Source organism: Anser anser, assembly GCF_964211835.1.
Source record: "Anser anser genome assembly, chromosome: 30".
In the NCBI taxonomy this organism is placed as follows: domain Eukaryota; kingdom Metazoa; phylum Chordata; class Aves; order Anseriformes; family Anatidae; genus Anser; species Anser anser.
The window spans coordinates 1825708-1849669 of record NC_139751.1 but is presented as its reverse complement, the minus strand read 5'-3'; the positions used below and the strand labels follow the sequence as shown (position 1 = coordinate 1849669).

Sequence of the window (23962 nt, the reverse complement as noted above, 5' to 3'; positions counted from 1 at the left end):
CCTCCCGCCCCCCCATGCATTTTGTGGGGTTATTGTCTTATTTGAGGGCACCAGACTCTTCCTAACACCTTGTGCTTGCTTTCAAGCTCGCTGGTGTGCAACTGTAGCAGCCAAACAATAGAATTTGCAGACACAACTTGGAGCTTGCAACTATAGTTATCTATGCTAATTACAGGGTGTCTGACAGAAACATAATAAATGTAAAGGGAGAAGTATAGAAATATGTTTCTTCAGGCAGTATACAGTTCGCCTCTCTGGGTTCAGGCTTGTTTTCTTGCTCTTCTTTTAATTTACTTCTCTGGGAAATTTTTTTTCCCCTTCTCTTGACCTGCATTTCATATCACACCCAAAACCGAGCTAACCTGGTATGCCTCAGCGTGGCGTGGGGCTTCGTTTCGTGCCCTCCCCGGCTGCTGCAGACAAGCTGCTGTTTGTGAACATCTGCAGTAGGCTTCGTCTGGTGGAGACCTGAAATTTTGGAAAAGGACACCATAACACACTTAAAGAAATTGTTCTGAGCTTTAATTGCACCTCGGAATTTATTGTCTATTAACCGTACCTCCAACACTGGAGAGACAGGAATTCTTAGCAACAAACAGAGTGGGGGGGGGGGGGGGGGGGGAGAAAGCACTTAAGCAGGTAAAAAACTCCTGCAGTGTCCTTTTAACTAAACGCTGATTTTATTTGCCTTAGCTATGGCTCCCATATTGGGTTAGGTTGAAGTTTCCACGTTGATATAGGGCGCTGTGCGTGCAAGTTCCACCGGTCAGTTGTTGTCCTGGGGAGCTTTCCCTGTATGATAACTTGTAAGAAACCCTGATTAAATATGATTTTCGAGCAGCCAAAGAATTTAGTAGGGGGAAAGGCAAAGCCTATAGCCTGCAATCGCGCTGCTGCAAGAACCACGGATGGTATCTGGCCTGAAATTAATCTCTCTCCATATTTATTTACTTTAAGAGACAATCCTGGAATAAATAGAGGCATCTGGGGGATCAAGAAGTATTTTGCAGCCTCTTCAGAGAGTCTGCTTTACATTCGTGCAATCTATTGTGTACAGTTTCTTCCCTCTCTCTCTTTTTTTTTTTTTTTTTAATAAAAGAAAAGGAGGAGTGAAGAAAAGGAACAAAAGACAGAAGGAACTTGGGCAGGCTAAAGAGGAAGGGAATGGGGAAAGACAAAGCAGGGGAAAGAAGGGAACTTCATCCTGGGCTGGGGCTGGGGATGCAGGCGCAGGGGCGTGCTGCTGGCTGGAAGTTGGCGCTGGCTGCAGGCTGACTTTCGTTTCGCTTATGGAGAGATATGAACCAGCACCTCCCTTCCCTGCTCCGGCACGGCTGGAGGTGTGCAGCGGGGCCGGGGGGGAAGGAGCGGCGAGAAAACGCCGATTTCTTTTTTAATCCGAACTTGACAGTGTTAATTGAACCGAGGGAAAGCGGGGGAATGCTCTTGTTCTTTTTTTTTTTTTTTTTTTTTTCCCTCTCTCCCCTCCTTTTCCCCTCCCCGTGTGTGTGCGTGCGAGAAGGCTCCGTTTGTCTGCCTGTCAAGGGGGGCGCGGTGCCTGCTCGTCCCCGGGCCCCCCGGTGGAGCCCCCGGGCTGCCCCCGCGGGCGGCTCCGGTCCCGGCCTCGGGGTGCCCCGGGCGGGCACAGCAGCCGCAGCCCCTCTCTGCAGGAAGGCGGCGGCTGCTGCTGGCTCTCAGGCCTGCAGTTGCAGCACGGATGCCCCCCACCCCACCCCCAGTTGCTGCCTTTTCCCTACCATCAGTTTTCTCAAAAAAAAAAAAAAAAAGATTATTTTTTAAAAATGCAAAAATCAAAGACAGCAGTGTCACTTCAGTGAGCAGGCTCTCCAGTAGCGTTTCTTTTTTTCCCCTCCCTCTTCTGTCTTTTTATTTTATTAGGATTATTTTTGTCTCCGTTCCTTCCAATCAGGGGAGAATTTCTCAAAGCGAAACTAAAAGATTTCGAAGTAAGCGGAGAGCTCAGGGCAGGGAAGGGATGCAGCTCGGGCTGAGCACACACAGCACTTGCAGGGAGCAGGGCGAACATGGGAAGAAGCATTTAGCTCCGAAAAGGTGTCAGAAGTCAACTGGCCAGGACAGTGCTCAGACAAAGGCTTGATTTTCTGTAACGTCCTAATTTGCGAAGCGATTTTTTTTTCCTCCCTCCGCCAGGAATAAAACAAAACAAAATAAAATGCTCCTACAGCTTGTGGACTGCTAGTGTTAGTTTTTTCTCAATGCAATTAAGTTTGTTCCCCCTGCAGATTCAAAAGGGGAGGTGAGAGGAAAAGATATTAGTCTGCCTGGAAGGGATCTGATAGTTCACCATCATTTCAGAAGAGGTAATCTCCCATTAAACAAGTATCGAAGCTTTTGTGGAGGCATAAGAGTCTAGCTGGAGCGTGCATAAAAGATGTGAGATAACCTTGTAGCTGCTGAATTCAATAGCAAGGCGTGTTTTAATTCCTGTGTGGATGTTTGCTTGGAGCCACTACTACTTAAAAGAAGAATATCTCAGGATCTTGCTTTCTTTGCCCTGCACTCTGAGTGGACTTTATTCACGTAACTTTGCATTCATCCATGGGGATGGTTTCATGTCGAGATAAGCGTGAAAGGAGAATATTTCATGTGGGTTCACATCGTGTTTTGGGATTCTGCAGCTAACCGGGGAGAAAACGTTGTCTTGAGCCGTGTCTTTAGTTTGCTTTAAGGTGAAGTGTCTCCATCTCTGCTTTGTACAGCTTAATTCTCAGAGACGAGCAGGCTCTGAATGGAAGGGGTTTGTATTACAAGCGCTATGATTTTTTTTGTAGATCCCACAATATGGGGAGTGAATAATTCTATGTGCTGGAGGTTTCCGTGTAAATAAAAGAAATCTTTGCAAGATATGTTTGCCTTTGTGTAACACCAAAATGCACCATCCACGACTAATTTAGTGACCTTGTCTGCTTGCATTAAGGTTACAAAAACTGCTGCTCCTCATTATAACTCTGTTGCTTGGGTAATTTCTGCTCGTTTTGTGGTTCGTCTGTGGTATATTCTGACATATTTTTCCTCTGGAAAACGTCCCCACTGCCTCTGCTTTTCGGTGCTTCTCTCCCTCTGCATGCTCAGTCCCTTTCTCTCTCCCTCCTTCTCTCTCTGCCTCTTTTTCTTTCTCTCTCTTCCCTTCTGCATATACGCCTGCAGACAACCCTTCTTTTGTAAGGATTTTCTTAAGAATATTCCACCAAAGTAGAAAAGCCAAGCTGCTTTTTCCCCTGCACATGTCACCTCCCAGTATATTAAGCCTTGCACAGTAAGTATTTTTAAAATGGGAATAGATAAAAGAATGATGATCATATATTTTTTTTCTCGTGAACATAAAAATAACCGTCATTGGAGGGTTGTGATTGACAGATAAATTGGTCTCGATAAAGGCCAAAGAAGACATTCTACTCCTGCAGGAATATTTCCCTTTAAGGGCTCACATAAAGCAGGGGACTTAAAACGGAACGAGGAATAAATTCTGTGGGTGACCGAGTTGATGTCTCTTCCCTTCGAATTTGGAAAACCTTGAATCCCTTCACAAACATCCCCCCCCCCTCATATTTTTCTTTTAAAGCCTTCCCTATTTTCTGAGAGGGAAATCTTATTTCTAGCAGCTGCAAGGGCAGCCTGCTGCAGCTTTTTACTCGAATTAAGGTGCAGGATTTTATCTTGGCTCAGCTGAGGCATGTAACTTTGGAGGGTCTGGGGGCTCTCCTCGCAGCATCACGCCTTCTTGCCTGTTTGTGCCCGGATCTGCTTTAATCCCTTTTCTCCTAATGCTCGAATTTCCCATGCAAGTTGCTGAGAGAAAAAAAAAAAAAGAAAAAAAAAAGGGAATACAATTCTGTCATGTGTGTTCATGGGACCTGCACAGACTGTACAGAGCGTGTGTCACTGGTGAACGCTGCATCACTGGAGACACACTGCCCACCCCCTGTGCCTTCCTGCCTGCCTGTCTCTCCCTAGGAGGAACCACCACCGCTTTCTGAGCCCACACTTTTTCTTGTTCTTGCAAATTTTGACCATTTTCCTCTCTCCCCACCATGTCACCCCAGTCCTATAAAACCCGAGGTGATGAATAGCCCTGGAGAGCCTAGACAATCCAGATTATTATTTTCTTGTTTGGTTTCTTGAAAAAAAAAATAATGAGAGGTTATTTTTGGTTCGGTATCTTTTTTCTTTCTTTCTTTCTTTCTTTCTTTCTTTCTTTCCAGAGAAATAGCCTAACTCCATTCTTTCAGACTCCAATGGGCGTGAGCTATTTACCTACCTGTCTTTCCTTACAAAGGAAAGGTTATTCTCTCAAAATGCAGGCAGGGTATCACGGATTTTTTAACGCTCCCAACTTCTTCAATCGATTTGGTGCAAAAAGAAAAGTTTCCACGCGTTTAAAAAAAACAAAAATCAGAACAATCATGTGCCAACCACACATTGTTTCTCGCTCCTAATACGCAAAAGCGTTCCCATCCTCAGCTACGCCTTATAGCTGAAAGTCAGTCTTACAGTTTTATTTAATGAACGACACATTTATGAACAATCAAATGATCCTCGTAAAAATTTTATTGAAGGACATAAAAACATCCACGACTACTTGCCGAATAATGCAGCCTTTCACTGCAAAAGCTCTTTCCTTTTTTTTTTTTTTTTTTTTTTTTTAAGTGGTGGTGGTGGTGTTATTATTTTCCCTTCCTCTTTTCAAAGGTGCTCCTCACATCTACACATTTTGGTTTTCCTCCGGAAGACACTTATTTTGCAAAGCAGGAATGGATGTGCCTGTGCCCCCCAGATTTCTCAGCTGTTAGGCAGGCTGACGGTTTAGACATCGCTGGAAAAAAAAAAAAAAAAAAAAAAAAAAAAAGATGACAAAAGCTCCGTTTGTGCCTAGAAGCCTCTCCCCCCACGGTCCTTTGGCGAAGTGCGGTGGGGAGCCCAACTCTAAGCCCACTTCGCCCCGCTCCCCTCGCCACCCGAGATATTCAATTTTCACGTAGCCAGCCTAGCCTGGGAGCTGCAGAATCGAAGGACAGAGACAAATTACGTCAAGAAATAGTTCCTGCGCTACCTTCCCCGGTTACCTTCCACCTTCCTCAGCCCTGGGGTCGCCGTGCCCGGCTCGGGCAGGGCGGCCCCCGGCCCCCGCGGAGCCGCCTCCCGCCTCCCCCGCTCCGCGTTATTTCCAGCGCTTTTAGCAAAAGCCAGGTCGCATAGGCGCTATTAAAAAAAGACCTGCGGATTGATCCACGCTATATTTTTGGGTAAATACAATCACGTGAGGGCGGGCAGCCAATGGCAAACTGGGAAAGGCTGAAAAAATAATTACCTGCCCTGATTGTTCTATGAGAAGATAAAAAGTACACATACAGTTCATACAATAATCTTATGAATGTAAAAGAGGGGGAACCATGTCGGCTTCTGGCCCCATAAGCAACTACTATGTAGACTCCTTGATAAGCCATGAAAACGAAGAGCTCTTGGCCTCCAGGTTCCCCACCACTGCCTCCCACCCGGCTGCTGCCAGACCTTCAGGATTAGTCCCGGACTGTGCCGACTTTCCTTCCTGCAGTTTCGCCCCCAAGCCGGCCGTTTTTACAACCTCCTGGGCTCCCGTGCACTCCCAGTCGTCCGTGGGCTACCACCCGTACGCCCCCCAGGCGCCCGTGGGGGCCGAGCCCAGGTACATGCGGACTTGGCTGGAGCCCCTCGCCGGGGCCGTCTCCTTCCCGGCCTTCGCACCCGGCGGCCGCCCCTACGGCCTCAAACCCGACGCCTTCCCCGGGCGGAGGGCAGAATGCGGCCCCGCGGACGGCCGCGGCTACCCGGACTACATGTACGCGGCTCCCGGGGAGCTGAGAGACAGAGCAGCGCAGACAATTCCTTCCCCGGAGTCCGAAGCCATCGCTTCCAGCAAACACAAAGAAGAAAAGCACGAATTAGACCCTAGTAAGTCGAAGTCATTCTTGTTTACAACCGGGGAGGCATTACAGCTTCCAGGACCGTACTCAATAAAATGAAATTACCTTAGAGAGCCCGACCCTAAAACTCCAGATATGCAGGAAGATCTGGGGGTTTGAGAGAGTCCGCCTAGCAGAGCCTGAGAGCGAATATCTGTACTTTGTTTTGGGCTGTTTAGGCTATTTTTGCAGGGGGGCTGTTGGCTGCTTTGATCAAATATTCATCACCTTCCACTGGGGGGAATTAAAAAAAAAAAAAAAAAAAAAAAAAGGAAGGAAATGCAAGGCAGGGAGTGCGTGTGCGAGGGGGCTAGGCAGGGGGAGAACCCTCTTTGCTTTCAAATATTTCCACTTTCAAAGAAGGAGGACGAGCTGCAGCTATCTCCCTGCTGGCTGGAAGTGAACGTGTTGCTGTGGGGGTTTGGGAGGGGAAAGGAGGCTCTCTGAATAAATGCAGAGGTGTCTCTTTATCTGTTTGAAAAATCAAGAGGAGCTGCACCCGTGCAATTGTTCCTAAAATATCCCAGCACGTGGGAATAAAGGAAAAGGTGGGTACCCTGGGCGGGGGGGCCGGGGGGAGAAGGAGCGAGGAGGAAAATTGGGATGGGGAAGGCAAGAGCTGAGTGCGCGCAGGCAGCTGGGGGCAAAAGGCAGCGAGCGCAGGACATTGGACCATACACTTGAAGAAACATCTTCTGCAGCCCAAGTGAGAGAGGGAGGGAAAAAAAACAAGCACCACGAAACCTTGAACACGGGGAGGGGGGGGGCAGCAGCGGGGTCAGGTAACCACCAGCACCACCCGCACCTCCAGACTGCAAGCGGGGACCCGGTCTGCCTCAAAACTGCTGCAAAACCCCCGCTGGAGCTGGGCTCAGCCCCAGCCGTGGGGCTAGCAGGGGGGGGCCGGGGTGCACCATGTGCAGGCTGCACCTCCTGGCCTAACTTTGGGCTCGAAAGGCGGTTTTCGAGTGTTGAGCTGGGTGGCAGCAGCTGGGAGCACCTTTGTGGCTCTGTATCTCGCTGCCTATCTCACACCTCTATTTATTACACGCGGGCCGGTGCCAGGCACCCTCGTGATAAAAATCAGGCGAGGAATCAGGGGGCGAACGCCTGCCTTTTGGCTGCCAGGGAGCTCCCTAAAACGGGGAGAGAGCGAAGGAGGCGAGCACCGCTCTCCCTGCCCAGCCGAGTGGGGCTGTGCGAGGTCCTAAAGGCTAGGAAAAAGCTATTTCTGGGAGCCAGGGGGGCACCTCGAGTGTCATCTTAAGATATTACAAAAATAAACTGGACTTTCCAGGTCTGTGAAAGCTTCGAGGGAAAGTATTGGAGAGCTGAGGTTGTAAAAAGAGTTTATGGGCCTATGAAATGGTGGGAATTTTGACTTTTTATGACTATGTTCTTAGATTACTGCTAGTAGCAGTCATGTGGATAATTATTATTTTAAACCCATTGCTACAGTTTTATTTACTGAAACTTTTATGTGAGAACAGCAGCAAAAGAAAAGGAAATGACCCCTCCAAAATAAACAGATTAAACTCTTCTGAAGGTCACTTAAAATATTTAGGTAAGATCTGCTAATTAAACAGGTTTCTTTCTATGGACACGCCAGGACGTGGAGGGGGGAGGGAAGAAAGGCAGCTGTATACATTGATTTCTTTTTCCAAAAAAAAAAAAAAATATCTTCTTTCTCAGACAATCCCGTCGCAAATTGGATTCATGCGCGCTCCACGAGGAAGAAAAGATGTCCTTACACAAAGTATCAGACCCTGGAACTGGAAAAAGAGTTTTTATTCAATATGTACCTTACACGGGACCGGAGGTACGAAGTAGCCAGAGTCCTTAATCTCACTGAACGCCAAGTCAAAATCTGGTTTCAGAACAGGCGAATGAAAATGAAGAAAATGAATAAAGAAAAAACCGATAAAGAACAGCAATAAAGTTGGCAAAGTCCAGTCAATGAGAATCGAGGGTGGAAAAAAAAAAAAAAAAAAAGAGGCTGTTTTTGGGGGTTGAAATGTTTCTGACTTTGAATGTGCGGATGAATGTTTAGCATTATAGGCAAACACAGCAAGCGTTTTGGGACACGAGTCTTTTCTAAAATGCAACTAAATAAAAGAAAGATGTTTGGGGGGGTTGTTTTCTCTTCCTTTCTTCTTCCTCATTTTTTTGTTTTGTCCTCCTCAGAAAACAAACACAAGAAGTACTTGAATTTTTTTTTTTTAGTATTTTATTTCATAAGTTAAACTGATCCAGTATTTTTATTTTTTAATTCCGTGAGCTCGTGAGTGAATATTTTGTACAAAAGAGAGGAAACAGAGAAAAGAGACTGAAGGGAATATGGCTCAATGATGTTCTGTCATGGTGTTGAACGTTTCTGCTGTACTTATTTGTGTATTTTATTCTCGTCTCAGAACCGTTCTGTAATATTGTTATGTTCGCTATTGTAGAGCAGCTCTATGTAAATATACCTAACGTCACGGAGAAAAAAAAAAAAAAAAAGAAAAAAAAATCTCATCATGGAGGTGTCTTTATTCAGAGCCCTCTGCAGAGGAGCAGCCCCGGGGCTTTGCCGGTGCCGGTGCCGCAGCCTCGGCGGGGTGGACCCGGGCATCCCCCGCAGGCAGAGGAGAGCGGAGCTTTCTGCTTCCTTCCCCAGCACTTTTATATTTCACAGTACCATAATAAAAGGCGCTGAGGTAAGGGTTATATGTGCCATCAATTTTTAGATTGGGATAATTAATTGTACTAATTTATGACCCCAGGCAATCGAAGTATATGTAAAAAGCCTAAATATGGATGCTGGGAATAGAGGAGCTGGCAAAGGCATCCGCTCTCTGCCATCCGCTCAGGGGGAGCTTCTGCGATACCGATGGGTTGCCAAAACTTGGAGCACTGCTGGAAGTGCTGCTCCTCGCAAGACAGCCGGAGCTGCCCAGGAGGAAGGGGAAAAAAAAAAAAAAAAAAAGGATTAAAAAAAAAAAAAGGCTCGGGTGGAGAGGAGCTGCGGGAAAGAAAGAGCAGGGGAATAAAGCAATGCGTGGTGGCGATGCGGCACTCTGCGATTTTTCGGGCTAGAAGACAAAAAGGCAGATTTCCCTCCCTTGGCCCTACACGGGGAGGAAATAAAAAAAAAAAAAAGTGGGGGGGGAGGCTGTTGGCTGCGGAAAGGTCAAACCCCACCGTCCTGCCAGGGCGAAGTGGGTCGGGGCTTTCTGGAGCTGCAGGGGCTTGTGCAGAGGCGAGAAAACGCTGCCCACAGCGCGCTAGAGCCGGGATTTATCAATGGCTCCTTCTCTGGGCGCTTTCCAGGCTGCTGAATGAGAAACAAGAGGCAGGAGATTGTATAAAAAATGAGCAGCGAGGGATGTTTAATCATAAAAACTTGTTATAGGTCCCTTTCTTTAATGAAATGAGTGGAGCAGCGTTTTAATCTTTCTAATCAAAACCAGATCAGGCGAGCAAGATACGTTTGTCGCCCTCGTCCCAGTTCCTCCGAAATAAAAAAATCTGGAAGCGATTACTTCTGCTGATCTCATAAAATATTGCTCTTTAATATTTCTTGCTTAAGCATTTGGAGTTTTTTTTTCTCTTCCCTGATTTGTGTCCTCGCTTTTAAAGCGGGCTCTATTTTTGTCACCGGCGGGGGACAGGCGCACCGCGGTCTATCAGCGGAGCCATCCCTGGAGCAAGGGAAGCTAAAAGCCCTTTTACAATCCCAGTTTTGTGCTAGGTCTGTTTGGAAAACCTTAACGAGCGCAATGAAATGGTCAGGTTAGAAAACATTTTAGCAGAGTGAAGATTTATGGACAAAAAAAAAAAAAAAAAGAAAAAAAGGAGGGGGGGGGATCTTTCTACCTCGTGTCAATTCATTTTTATTATTGTTATTATTAATATTATTTTCCCTCCCGTCTGCTTCTCTGTCTGCGTTCATCCCGGCTCGAATAAAGGATGAAATCTTGCAGGTTTGAGAAGCTGCTCGCCCACCTCCTCTTGGCGAGAGGAGAGAAATCTCTCCGTTTTATTGTTATTAATTAAGAGAAAATCCCAATCATCATTTGGACAGGACTTTGGAGGCAGTTTCGGACCCGGCTCTCTGGAGGGGCTTGTCAGGAGTGTTTAGCGATGTTGAAAAGACATGATGTATGGAAGTTCATTTTGGCCCCCTTTCATTCAAACGGATCTCATTTCCAGTGAGACCACAGCCTGCTCCCTCCCTCCCCCAGCCCTCCCCTCCCTCCCCAGCCTCTTCCTCCCTGCCGCAGCCTCCGCTCAGCCTCCGGTCCCATTAGAGCCGACGGGCAGCGGAGGAGATGCCCCTTTGTCTGCACCGAGCTGCTGCCGGGGCTTTCTTTTGTTGGTGGTGGGTTGGGTTGGGTTAAAATCCTGCCGCAGTTTTAGTTCATGTGCAAGGCCCCCGGTATCCTCACCCCCCGGTGCAGGGTTGCACCAGTTATAAAATGCCATTTGGCCCTGCTGGGAGGCTGCGCTGGTGCAGCTCAGCCATTGAATTTCTCCGCCACCGCAGCCCTCGCCTCCTCCAGTGGAGAAAAAAACCCCAGTGTGGTTTAAAATAAATAATAATAATAAGATTAAAAAAAAAAAAAAAGGAAAAAAAAAACCAGCAACCGGCCATCACCGAGCAGCACAGCTCGTGGCCAGCCTTTCCCCGGATTAATGCATCAAAATGCTCCAATTTCGGCATTCTTTGACATATGGCGCGTGTGTGCAGACGCATACTGATACAGCTATTGTGTGCCTGCGCTGGTGAACATGCACATGTATTTCTGCCCAGGGAGAGAGGTAAAGATGTGCTTATGGCTCAGCCCGTGCTCACGGAGATAGAAATATGTATGTTTAATATATGTGCGTGTCTATAAGGTCCTCGGTGTGTCGGGTGCGTGTGTGGTTTGTGTGTGCCGGGTTTCAAATCTGCCCTTTTGTAAGGCACACAAAACCGACAGGACCCTACAGCTGTCCATAGGTACATTTCCGCAGCCAAAAAAATGCCACTTTTACAACTCTGTTTGTCTCACTGCTATGCGGGGCTGAATAGGAGCGAACAAAACAGGACCCTAGATCTGGCTAGACGTCTGGCTTTAATTGCTTTATGGTTTAAATAAGGTGGGTGCTCTTCTCTTTGAAACCGGATTATTGGAATGTTTTGTCTACAAGCTACAAACAACAGACCCCCTCGGACGAGGGGAGGTAAAAAAATAAAATAAAACCCCAACCCCAAGCCAAAACTGATAAAAGCGGGGAGGCTGCGGGGGGGGGGTGGGGGGTGGGGGGTGGTGGCACATCTGGTGGGTTTGTTTGGCCCTGCGTGCGTGTGTACACACATTGTGCTGCTTTTTTTTTTTTTTTTTTTTTTAATGGGTGAAAGACTGGGGGGGAGAGAGGAAAACAGTCTTCCCCCCCCCCCCCCCCGGGAAAAAAAAAATCCTTGTGTTTATATAGTGCTCCCTGCCGCCCCGCTGCGCTGCTGGAGGCTCCGTTCGCCCCCCCGGGGGAAATAGGAGGAGGTGAAGGGGGGGGTCAGTTAAAACGCAGAGCCCGGGGACCTTCGGGGGTCTGCAGGGGCCCCCCCAAACCGCCCGGGGCGCTGCGCCCCACGGCGGCCGCGAGATGGCGCTGTTGCCCAATCTTAGCGCGGGGCTGCGCGCAGCGGGGAGCGCGCCCCGCACCCGCGGCTCCCCCGCGCCCGCGGAGCGACCCCGCGCAGGGTCCGGCTGGGGAGGGATGGAAGAAAAGGAAGGGGGGGGGCACGGGGCCGCCTGGCTTCACCACCACCCCCTCCCTCCGCTTTGCACCGCGCTGAGAAAAATATAAATTGCCTTTTTTTTTTTTTCCCCTATATATATATGTATATTTTAACGCGGAGCAGCGCTCAGGGCTGACATCTGACGGCGCGGGGAGCGCATAAATGCATAAAAATGCTTGCAGAGAAATTGCCTATATCCAAGCGTGTTTTTTTATTATTTTTTTTTCTCCTTTATTGACTCACGTCACGTATCTCTCCAAAGCCTCTTCCTTTTTGGGGTGGGGAAGGAGGGAATGACATCTTCCAGTGAAGGTCAGGGCAGGGGGGGGGGGGGGGCATAAAATAAACTCCGGGAGTGTACAATGAAGCACCTAAAAGTACAATACAGCCGCACCGCTAACGCCAGAGTGAAGCGCATGCACCCGCAAGGCACATTACCCCACACCCATCCACACCTCCAAACACAGCCAAAACAGTAGAGACAAAGAGCAGCACTTTCCCCAGACACTAAATGTCAAGATATTTCCTTTAAAATGAAGTAGGCAATCGCATATATCTTATTTCATGAAATCTGGAAAGGTGGGGGGGATCCTTTCTTTCACAGTCACTGAAGGCAAACATTTATTTCCCAGCCTAGGTATGACTCCGGCTGTTGAAATACTCGGTGCACCTTTGCTTACTGCGTCCGGGGATAAAGGTTCGAAAAATGCAGCATTTCTTCCCGATAGCAGCCCGAAATGCCCATACCTGACAACTTTTTTTTTGTGCTTTCCCATCCTTCTATTTGCACAGCAGCGTTTATTGCATGGGCAGGCACTGGGATTTTAAAAATAGAAATGCTATTGATTAGAGGAGGAAAATAGTTACCTCGACTATTAGCTGTTAATTAAGGAGCCTCTGTCCCTAGCTGCCCTTTTCTCCTGTTTTGGGGGGTTTCTCTAGGGAATGGGCAACCTGGGGAAGGGAGGACGAAGGTGGGTGCGTGCTGGCAAAATGAATATGGTCATTGTGCCGTCCTTGAGATTATTCGGGTATGGAGACTATTTCTTCACAACTAACGCAGCTTGTTTTTTAAAAGTATTTTCACAATAGGCGATGGAAAAATCACTGTTCTCCTGCACAGCTCATTGTCTGCATACGGGGAGGAAAAACCCAACACATGTAGCCCTTCTGAAGGGAAAAATACACCCCCTATTTCTGAAAATCTAATAAAGATGGACTGAGCAGCTACTGTGCCTTTTCCTCTTCTTGGGAAAGGAGCTGCTAAAAAATCCAGTTTCTGTCTCACCAGAGGGTTGAGCCACCCCGTGCCTCAAAAAAATCGAGAATGTGACCTTTGCTGAGAAGAAAAACACCTAAAATCACCTCTGCAAGCGCAGCTGAGGTGGGATTTTCTCCCTCCACACTTGAAATCGGCCAGAGTTCCCCAGGTCTCTTCTGAAAATAATTAGGCTGCTTTTTGTGGAGGAACATGAGGGAAACATTTAAAGGGCTGTAGACTTTTGAAGGAAACACGGGGACTGGTATAACACTATGTCATTTACAGACGTGGGGTGGATATTTTTGGCGGCTCGGGACTCTACGGAAAATATTCCTTTGCGAAGTGTCTCCCCCCCCCACTCCCCTACCCACGCCTTGAAAAATTAAGGCGAATCCCGGTGATTTGAGGTGATTTTTTAATGAGCTGAGTTCCTTCGTGCGGTCGTAAAATGAAGTGTCCGAAGTGAAATGTTGCAGCGAGTGGTCACTCACGGTGCAAAAAGTCTGGGAGAGGGGCACGCCAACACCACTGCCAACGACGGAAAAATCCCAATGTGCAAGAGCGAGCAAAAATGCCGATGGTTATTTTTTTTTTACAGGCGAAGCCCCCTGGTACATGCACAAAAGGGAGCACATACTTTCTGTCTCACTTTTCCTCTTTCTTCCAAAGTAGCTCTCTTTAAGCAATGGTCTACTTTATTCCCTTGGAAGGACGCTTCCCTGTTATTTCCAGCCGTGGATTTTCAGTGGTTGGCTCGAAAGGAAGCACGAAAAAAAAAAAATAACTCCCCATAATTTTCTGCCTTTATTTTCTTAAAAGAAGGACAGCAAGAAGCAGCCAATCAATAAGGAGAAGCTTCCCTCGCCCGCTCGCTGCCTTTTTGCTTTTGTTTGCTTGTTTGATTCCAATCTTCCAACCACCATCACCACAATAACAACAACACACACACCCCACCAAAAAAGGGGGGAAAAAAGCAAAACCAACCAAAAAAAGGGGGAAAAAAAGGGGGGGGGGGAATCTGGGCTCTGCGCCTCCAAGCACCCCCCCACCCTCCTTTACTCCCCCCTCTAGGTGGGACCAGCCCCACAGAGGTAACCCTCCCTCACAGCCCCCCCCAACCCCAACACAATGACAACAACAACAACAGGGGGGCACCCCCCTAGCCCCTTCCAGCCCCCCCTTGCAAGCGGGCGACCCCACGGAGGGGGGGCTGAGCCCTTGCAGAAGCTCACCCCGATTTTTTTTTTTTTTTGGGGGGGGTGGGGGGGGGAGGGGGTGGGGGGTGATGGGGAGGGCAAGGGGGGGCTGCTTGGGCTCCCTTTACCTGTTGAGGTTACCTAGGCTGACCTCCCAGCGCATGTATTTGCTGCCATCAGTGAAGAGGCTGCTGCTGGGAAAAAAAAATAAAAAAATAAAATAAAATAAAGGGGGGGTGTGGATATTAATGCGCACCTTTCCTCACCCTCCTCCACTCGTTAGGTGTGGGTTCCCCCCCCCCCAGAAGGAGGGCTCTATGCGTGCCCCCCCCCCCCCCCGGCACACACCACCTTTCCTTCACCCCTTCCCCCCCCCCAACAAACCCCCCCGAGCGCCCCCAAATCGCTGTCATTTCCCTCGCAGCCTGTCTCAGTGTGGCGGAGTGATGTGTACATATCGCGTGTGAGGGGAGAGAGAGGAGGAAAAAAAAAAAAAAAAAAAAAAGCCACACCACCGGGATTTTGAGGAATTTGCCTGTGGTGTTAAAGGGAAGGAGCAGAGTTACAGAGAAATTGAGAGAGAGAGCTCTACCTACCGACAGATTACAAGAGAAGTCAAGAGCACCGAGAACCAACCGTACAGACACACAGAGGCACCATGAAACGCCTTTGAGATCGCATTAAAAAAAAAAAAAAGCCACTAAAAAGCAGGACTTGAGACAGTCCAGGGACAATCTCGCACTAATCTAGAATTAAAGCCGTCTTTTTTTTTTTCCTTTTTTTCCTTTTTTTTTTTTTTTTTTTTTTTTTTTTGCATGCGAGGGTCATGAGTTCCTACTTTGTAAATCCTCTCTTTTCCAAGTACAAAGGCGGTGAATCGCTGGAGCCAACTTACTACGACTGCAGATTTCCACAAAGTGTTAGCAGGAGCCATGCTCTCGTGTATGGTCCGGGCACTACTGCTCCCACCTTCCAGCACCCTTCACACCACGTCCAAGAGTTTTTCCACCACGGAACCTCGAGCATCTCCAACTCTGGATACCAGCAAAACCCATGCGCCTTGGCGTGTCACGGAGACGCTTCTAAATTCTATGGATATGAAGCTCTACCGAGGCAATCGCTTTATGGTGCTCAGCAAGAGACGACTGTTGTACAATATCCTGACTGTAAATCGTCTTCCAACAGTAACTCTAGCGAGGGACAAGGGCATTTAAATCAAAATTCGTCTCCCAGTCTCATGTTCCCATGGATGAGACCTCACGGTTAGGACCTTTTTTTCCTCCTCCTTAAATGTTTTCCTTTATTTTTTCTCTCTTTCTCTCCCTCTCTCTCTCCCTCCCCTCTGTCTGTCTGTCTGTCTGTCTATCTATATATGTATGTATGCATATACAAGCACAAACATATGTATATATATATATACACGCACGTACACACATATGCATACATATATATATAAATATAAGAGGCGTAGATGTAAAATATGAAAGGAATGAGCAGTTTTGTGCTAATGTTTCTTCTTTTTAGGAAGACCTTTGAAAGCAAACAAGACAGCAGTTACTAGAGAGCCAGCAAGGTGATTCCCTGCAAAAGGCTTAAATCACAATAAAGTAAAACTTGTTTTTTATTGCTTGCCTTGAGGATAGGCAATAAGATACAGCTCCCACGAGGTTATTTGCATGTTGATAATACACTGCTCTTTAAAATGTCATATAGCCTTTCATAACCGCTTGGAGACGAAGCCTGAAAGGTGGGAACTTGTATAAGTATTACTAATACTTTACATCTGTTTCTTAAAGCCTAGAGATAAAAGTTTAAGCAGAAAAGGAAACTTAGCTCAGAGCTATGGGGTGGGGTGGAGGAGAACATTATACTGTCCTGGGTTAAAGAAGGGGGTGGGAAATTCAAAATAATTTGGGCTGAATGGAACTTTGCTCATGTGAAGTCCAGATAATTGCACAGAAACCTAAATACTTCAAAGTACAAGTTTCCCCCACCTAAGGACCAAGGTTGTCTAGAAGCCTTGTTAATTCAAAACATGTGAAGGTTAGTGTTAATTTTAAGGACAATCAGAGCACCAAAGTTTCTCCCCTAGCTCCCTACGCCTAGAAAATTGAAAAAGAAAGAAGAAAAGAGAAAGAGAAGAAATAGGAAGGAGCTCTGGCTAATGTAGAGAGGATGTGGCCCAGAGAGGCTGGGAGATAGACGCAGAGGAAAACATGATATTTATCTAAGCTTTGACCTAGAGGTAGTCTCAAGGATGCAATCATTTCAAGCTGAAGCACATATATTTTTTTTTTGCAAATGCATTGTTTTTCTCATTAAGAAAGGGCTTTGCAGAAGGAAGTGCAGGGGCTCAGCTGCACATACCTACGTCCTCTTTCTTTCTCTTTGACTATTGCTACAAATGTCCACCTCGAGTTGTTTTAAATGCAATCTCTGTGTTTGCACAGGCACATATCCATCTCTGTATGTGTGTGCTTTAGAGACATACATAACCGAGAGGACAGGCGTAGGGAATTTAATGGAAAATCCTAATTCTCAGGGCGTAAATATTATCAAACAGCAGGACCCTGAGCCTGTATTTTGGGAACAAGATTTGGAACAGGAAAACAGAGGTGGACATTTTGGAAAATAATAATAATAATAATAAGGAAAGAAAAAGAAAGGAAAAAAATGAACGGGAGAATGGGAGGAGAAGGAGAAAGGCTGGGAGGATTTCACGGTGAACAATGCAGCCTTCATAGAAAAAAAATGATTTTTTTTTTCTTTTTTTAATTGAGATGGCCAGCACGACTCACCATACAGAATCACCTTTTGGGAAACTGGAAACATCTCTTTTGTGAATGAGCTTGACAGCCACGTCCCCACACCCATCCAAAAGCAGCCAGAGCTGAATATTCCCCAGAAAGAGCCAGGGAGGGACAGCCAGCTAACGTTAGCAGCCCCCCATAGCAGCGATATGATTATTAACCCTAATAACCCAGCGACTTTCTCGGAGTGCCTTCAGTATGCAAAAAGGCTGAAGGGGGGCTTTTTTGGGGGGGGAGGGGGGCAGCAGATTCTCTAGGAAAATCCAGGCGAGGGGGGCCGGGGGAGGGAATAGCGCAGCCTCCGATGGGGGAGAGCCACGAAGTTATTTTTTTTGTGTGTCCTACAGCTCCCGGAAGACGCAGCGGCAGACAAACTTACAGCCGGTACCAGACCCTGGAGTTAGAAAAGGAGTTCCTCTTCAACCCGTATTTGACACGGAAGCGGCGGATTGAGGTCTCTCACGCCCTGGGACTGACCGAGAGACAAGTGAAGATCTGGTTCCAGAACAGGAGGATGAAGTGGAAAAAAGAAAACAACAAAGATAAGCTGCCAGGGGCCAGGGACGAGGAGAAAACGGAAGAAGAAGGGAATGAAGAAGAGGAAAAAGAAGAGGAGGAAAAAGAAGAAAGCAAGGACTGATTTCTCAGCCCCTTGAAGTCTCGTTTTATGGCAGATGATAAATCGAGATGTTTACGACGGTCATTTGCTTTTATAGAGTATAGAATGGAGAGGCTCACACAGCAGTAACTACCTGTCAAACAGTTGTAGCCTTTTTTATTGTCATAGAAACTTCCCCTACTTTTTTTCCCCTCCCTTTTTTTTTTAAATAGCTGCGTTTTTAGTTCAATAAATACATAGTTGGCTTGACTGCAACAGCAGGGGAAAAAAAATGATCCAGCAAAGCCAAGCAACCCCCACCCAGCAGCCCAAAGCAAGCCTGGAAGCAAATGTCACTGCTCGCCCCTGCTCCCCCTGCCTCGCTGCACCCAGCGATGGGTGCAGGAGATGTATTTATTTGAACAGCTTTGACTTTGCCTTTTTCGCTTGGTTTTGCCCCCAGGGGAAGTGCGAGGGTGCTTCCAGCTTCCTCAGCCTGGTCGGGTAGGGGCTGGTTGGGCAGAGCTTCTTTCCCCCAAGCCATTTATCCGCTCCCTATTAGGGGCCGCTCCTGCAGCCCCTGCGAGATAAGGACGGGATAAGGACGGGCGACCCTACCTGGGAGCGCCCGCAGACACCCGCACCATTTCCAGCGGGCTCTGGCTGTATATAAAAAAATGCCTTTTTCCCTGAGATAGGCCAAAATCCCCCCCCCCCCCCCCCATTCATTTCTATAGGCGCTGTTTACCCTCTGGCTGTGTGAGCACTCGAAATTCTTCATGTACTACCTAAAGGGAAAACCTGCAATAATTATCAGATCTATTATCAACATGGGGCTTACGTATCCTAAATTTTACTTGCTCAGAATTTATTTAAGAGAGAGAGAGCTGTGTTTCTGCCCTGATGCAAGCTACTAAGTAGCATAAAATAATAATAAAAAATAATAAAAAAAAAACACCTTGTATTGTACTTTATCACTACCTATAGAAGGAGTCATGCTTTGAAAGTATTTGTAATGCGGTTTTATTGTCGTTTGTTGCTGCTTATTTTCTTGAAAAAAAAATAAAAAAAAAATCCCAACAACTGAAACTGCCTAGTTGAGAACGCACAGTATTGTATTATTTTATTGTGCTTATAAAGTAGTGTAGAACTAAATTGCACTGAATGTATAGTTATCTATTTGTCTTGACTTATCTGTTAATGCAACATGCTCGAAACAAAAAAAAAATCGTCATTTGTTTTATGTAAAAGCATAGTTCTGCGTGTTCAACCTCTGAATGTAGCAATTTCAGCCAGAAAAAAAAAAAAATCTGGACACCGTGGATTTGTATTGTATACGTGAGACATTACGTAAATAATAATAATTATAATAATAATAATAATAAAAGATTTTAAAAGGACTGCGTTGCCTGCTATGTCTTTATTTGGGACGTGCTGTGATGGGCGAGGAGGGGGCTCTGGGGGATATTTCGTGCCCCAGCCCCTCCTGGCACCCTTCAGCCCCCAGCCCCGGTGGTAACTTGCGAGGCAATGGGCGCATCTGGCGCGGGCAGCACCTCGGGGGCGCAGCAGGATCCATCCTCCTGCCTCTGCTGCGCGAAAATCGGGAATAACGCCGGGAATGCTGCCTGGCTGAAGCTGTAGGACTGCAAAAATAAATAAATAAATAAATAAAAGAAAAGAAGAATAAAAAACGAGATGTTGCAATGACTGCGGTGCTAAGTCTTCCTTCGCCGTGGGAAAAGCTGGTTTTGGGGGGGAATGGTGTGTGTTTGGGGGGGCGTGAAGCGTGTGCAAGGGGGTTTTGCTTCTCCCAGCTGGGAAATGACATTTGGGAGGTGGGGAAGTGCGGCCCCCCGCTCCTGCCCGGTCCCCCCGTGCCCGGGCGGTGCCAGCAGGGCAGGGGACGCAGTTTTCCTCCCAGACGTGGGGCAATTCGGTGCTCGCAGGCGGTCGTTGGCGAATGTTGGCGAGGTTGGGCAGGCATTAGGTGTGCAATCAGACGGGCTTTAGAGGTCTGGGCACCAGGCAGGGGCTGTGTGGCAACGCATTTCCCTATAGGAAAAGCTGGCGAGAGACGCCAAAAAATGAAGTTGGCGAGCAAGCAGTTTATTCACTTCTTTCTTTCTTTTCCCAGACGCAAAATCTGAGCCCCTTTCATCCCCCAAAGCCATACCTCCTTACCCACGGAGACCATCCCCAGCTTAACCTATCCTTTATTTTACTACTGCTACTATTACTACATTACTACTGCTATTACCACTACTACTATTAGCATTATTAATACAATTTTAATTATTATCATTCCTTTTTTTTTCTTTTCTATTTGTCTCTCTCTCTCTTTTTTTCTGTTTTTCGGCAAAACCTGGCGGTGATGCCTTCAGGTCTCTCTGGTAGTTCTCGGGTAGAAGGTGAACTTTATAAATATTTCCTTTAGCACCAACCTCATTTCGTTGAACGAGGTCTATTGATCTGTAAAAACGGGTCTATCTGTATTTTTCTTTCTTTCTTTCTTTCTTTCTTTCTTTCTTTCTTTCTTTCTTTCTTTCTTTCTTTCTTTCTTTCTTTCTTTCTTTCTTTTTTTTTTTTTTCTTGTTGATAAATGGACTACATCATATAGAGCCCAGGGATGCAGAAGTAGACGGGATGTTTACCCAGATATTGCAGATAAGAAAACACAAGGCTCCTCAGATGCAGCCTGATGTACTGAACTATGTCTGGAGGATCGTCTGTGGGCTTCAGACATTCTTAACCCAAACCCCTCCAAGCTTAAAGGATTTAAATGCCTCAGTGCTTGAAATTGCTGGACTCTGCCCAGGAGGGCTGGAAAAGGAGGAATAGCCAAGTTGTGCGGCGCACAGCAAAAAGGGACTCGGGTGGGTGCCCCCACACCCACTTTTCCCCCCCTTTTCTCCCCGTAATTCCATGGCATGCAGCACGGACGCCCCTGCAATGCCAGCGCAAATGGGGCGGGGGGTGGACGAGGGGGGGGAAAGGCACCGAAAGCCGCATCAGCGGGGTCGGATCCTGCCCGGGGATGAGGCTGAGCCGCCGCAGCCCCTGTACGCGTGTGCACGCGTGTGCGTGCGTGTGCAACGCCAAAGGGATGCGTGTGTGCAGCTCCGGTGTGTGCACGCTCCGAATTGCACCAAATACAACCACAGGCATATTTCCCCTCCATCGCAGAGCCTGTAATGTCCTCGTTAACGGGCGTTAATCTCCCAAGAAATGCATAAAAACACCAATAAGGTTTATTCTAGACTTTTCCATGTCGAGGGCAGGCACGTAAGGTAAGCAGTTTTATTAGTCATAAAACAGAGTGGTTTATTCTAACAGAGCTTTCTTCTTGGGGGATATTTATCCAGCGTTTACAACAAGGGATTTTTTCTCCCTCCGCTTGCTATCATAGGATGTATCTGTGCTCATTCATTCGAGCGACAAAAAAACTCAGTGAGAAAAAAAATCCTCTATGTTACTTAAAAAAAAAATCGTGATAAAACCTTCGCATAGAAAATACCCACATTGCTCCCAACGAGGGGGAAAGGAGAGAGAAAACTTATCAAAGTGTTTAAAAATAATAATAAAAAAAGAAGAAGCTGTATCCGCACTCCATCCATCATATTTAAATCCACAAATCTAAGTAGTTTTATATGAACGAATACTATGGAATGACATTTATCTATCAAAAGGGTCTGGAGTTAAATTATTGAAACTACAGCCGCAGCAGTTAGTTTTGGGGTAAATGTTTATGTTCTGTAGTCAACACAACAGAGTCGCATCTTCAGATGACATCCAGTTATTTCTGTAATCACTCCATCATTTCAAGAGAAAAAGAGAAGAGACCATTTTATGGGGTAAAGTAATTTGAAAGAAGATTCGCTCTCCACAAAGTGGCTTATTCAGAAATGATCATAGCTTCGGTATTACTGAAATTAGACTCATCTACCCGCCTGAAGTAAGAAATATCGTCCTATTCCACGCTTTTTATTAGCCAATCAAATTTCCTTCGGATCTCCATTTGTGATTTGTGAAAAATATAATTCCTTGAAAAGCTGAGTTTGAGCATATTGCTTATTTTGCCTTAATTTATTATTCTAATCACAGCAGCCGCTGTGTGATAATGCATCCATTAGGCGAAAAAATTCGTTTAGATTTTATACTCGAAAATGGGCACAGATTATATTTTAGAGACAACGAATTTCTCGGGCATTAAATTTTTTTTTTTTTTTTGCGCGGATTGCGGCGAGGAAGGAGGGTGGCGAGGAAAATGCGCCGGGGAGCGGGGCGGAGGAGGGGGGAAAGTTTGCGAGCCAGACTTGGGAAGAAAAGGCGATTCTGCCCCATTTCCAGCTCGTCCTATTTTTGCCTCCCAGACTTCCCCCCCCCTCTGTCCCCCCCTAAATGCCGGACTCTTTTATCCTCCGCCCCGAAAATAGCCTTGCTAATACAGGACCCAAGAAAGGGAGAGGGGAGGCGGTTTTATAGACGGGGCTGATGCAAAGAGCGAAGTGATCGCCCGAAATGCTGCCGAGGAAATGTGTGCACAGGTTACTTTCTGCCTGCAAGGATAAAATTTCCTGTTCACATTATGGAATTTATTATCTTGTCTACTCTCTGGAAAATGGGGTCTCCATTGTGCTCTGGAAGCTGTTGTGGTCGTAGTTTCCCCCCTCGTAACTTTTAACTACCTGTTATAAAATTTATTGGTGGTTTGTAAAGTGAATAAAGTAATTTCCCTTCCATCCGGTTGTATTACAACCTTTGTGTTGTTTGGGCAGACAGACACGCATCCAGCCAGGGGGAGAAAAAATAAATAAATGAAAGGGGCAGGGAGGGAGACCCCCCCCCTCCCTCCCCTCCCCTTTTTTCCCCCTCTCAATTAAAAATAAATTAAGGCGCCGAAAGGAGAAATACCTGCAGAATTGTGCTGTCGCTGGGAATGTGCAGGCGCAGGGGGAAATTGGGGAGGAAAAGCTGTTGCGACAAAATGTGCTAGACTTCCCCGAGCATGGGATTGCTTGGCCCTGGGTGCTAAAATTTGGCATTGGAAAGGGGGGGAGGCTGGTGGGTGTATTTCTGTCCGTCTTGGGGTAAGGAGAAGAGCATCAGAAAGCTCTGCGGCTCCTCGCTTTGGAGCATCTGAGCAGGCTGGGCTTTGCGGTCTCCTATTTACACAACTTGTGGTTCGCGACGTGCCTCCAAAGCAGGCCTCTACACGGCTCAAAAATGTCGCTCGCCCCCCCGATCAATATTTCCCAGCCTCTACACGGAGCCCTCGCCTGGAAGAATAAAACTAAAAAAAAAAAAAAATAAAAATAAAATCAAAGGGCCCCCAAATAATTCCGCCTTTTATAAACCGTCGCATCCCCGACACCATGGCGCGATAAAACAAAAGGCTGGAGGCTGGAGGAGGGAAAAAAAAAAAAAGGATAGGGAAGGCTTTAAATGATTTAAAAACACGTATGTAGATATCCCTCCAGCAAATCATAACGCTGGGTGGGTTTAGGAAATTTAGAAGGGAGCAGGCAAGAGTTTCGGGGTCAATATCGCGCCTCGGGCTCAAGTTTTGGGTGGGATTCGGGCAGCTCCGGGCTCGCCCCGAGGGTTGGGGTCGGGGCCGGGGGGACCCCACAGTTCTGCGCCCTGGGAAGGTTTTTTTTTCCAGCGGACACACCCTTGGGTGAAAGAGCAGGGATGGTCCCGCAGGGACCCCGGCGGGGCTGTCGGGAATGGCCATTTTCTGTGCTCTTTTTTTTTTTTTCCTCGAGCGTCTTGTTCTTCATGTCTAATTCCGTGCCTTTATAATTAACATACCGTCATCATTTAATTCATTCAAATTTTAAAGGCAGCGTACTCCATTTCTATCTCCGCTGCCTCTCTTCCTCGATTTTTTTTCTCTATTTACCCCCCCTTATTAATTACCAGCACGGAGACTCTGTGCTGAAGGCCAGATCTCCTTAGTTAAAATGCTGAGAATTAACCCGAGCAGCTAATAACCAGCAAATTAAACCGAGTCTATCTTTAAAAAAAAAAAAAAAAAAGAGAGAGAGAGAGAAAGAAACCTCCCCGATATTAACGCGGTCGCTTAAAAGACAAAAAAAGGGGGGGGGGGGCAGTGAAGGAGGGGGGCCGAAGAGGAAAAAAAAAATCCTAATATTAAAAAAGAATTGTATAAACATGGCGACAGACGAGAGCATTTGCACTCGTCACAAAAATGCAACGCATTCCTGGTTGTTTGCAGAAAATTTACAGCTAAGCAATAAAAGTTTACGACTGAATCACAAGTTGGATTGGCCACAGGAAGTCATGTGGACTCCATCCATGAACGTGAACTTTTTATTGTGGTTTCTCTTAT

The 23962-nt window shown here is 46.8% G+C and overlaps 2 protein-coding genes and 1 long non-coding RNA gene across 3 annotated transcripts; 2 read left to right on the top strand and 1 right to left on the bottom strand.

Moving 5' to 3' along the window:
* Nucleotides 1-5290: 5290 nt before the first annotated feature.
* Nucleotides 5291-8112, top strand: HOXC9 (homeobox C9). The gene is made up of 2 exons (XM_083814559.1): nucleotides 5291-5970; nucleotides 7674-8112. The coding sequence occupies exons 1-2, from the start codon at nucleotides 5433-5435 to the stop codon at nucleotides 7916-7918; spliced, it is 783 nt and encodes a 260-aa protein (XP_083670685.1). The 5' UTR covers nucleotides 5291-5432; the 3' UTR covers nucleotides 7919-8112.
* Nucleotides 8113-14762: 6650 nt separating this feature from the next.
* On the top strand, nucleotides 14763-18696 carry HOXC8 (homeobox C8). Its single transcript, XM_083814560.1, has 2 exons — nucleotides 14763-15461; nucleotides 17357-18696. The coding sequence occupies exons 1-2, from the start codon at nucleotides 15026-15028 to the stop codon at nucleotides 17647-17649; spliced, it is 729 nt and encodes a 242-aa protein (XP_083670686.1). The 5' UTR covers nucleotides 14763-15025; the 3' UTR covers nucleotides 17650-18696.
* On the bottom strand, nucleotides 17762-23725 carry LOC310888146. Its single transcript, XR_014575838.1, has 2 exons — nucleotides 22522-23725; nucleotides 17762-19253 (listed from the first exon to the last, which is right to left on the bottom strand). It is a non-coding gene; the product is annotated as an uncharacterized lncRNA (long non-coding RNA).
* Nucleotides 23726-23962: the final 237 nt, after the last annotated feature.

Bases quoted from the DNA above. Each gene is read 5' to 3' on its own strand.
- HOXC9 (XM_083814559.1), top strand. From the start codon at position 5,433: ATGTCGGCTTCTGGCCCCATAAGCAACTACTATGTAGACTCCTTGATA. The intron at 5,971-7,673 runs GTAAGTCGAAGT...CTTCTTTCTCAG, and splicing joins AAAGCACGAATTAGACCCTA to ACAATCCCGTCGCAAATTGG.
- HOXC8 (XM_083814560.1), top strand. From the start codon at position 15,026: ATGAGTTCCTACTTTGTAAATCCTCTCTTTTCCAAGTACAAAGGCGGT. The intron at 15,462-17,356 runs GTTAGGACCTTT...TGTGTCCTACAG, and splicing joins CCCATGGATGAGACCTCACG to CTCCCGGAAGACGCAGCGGC.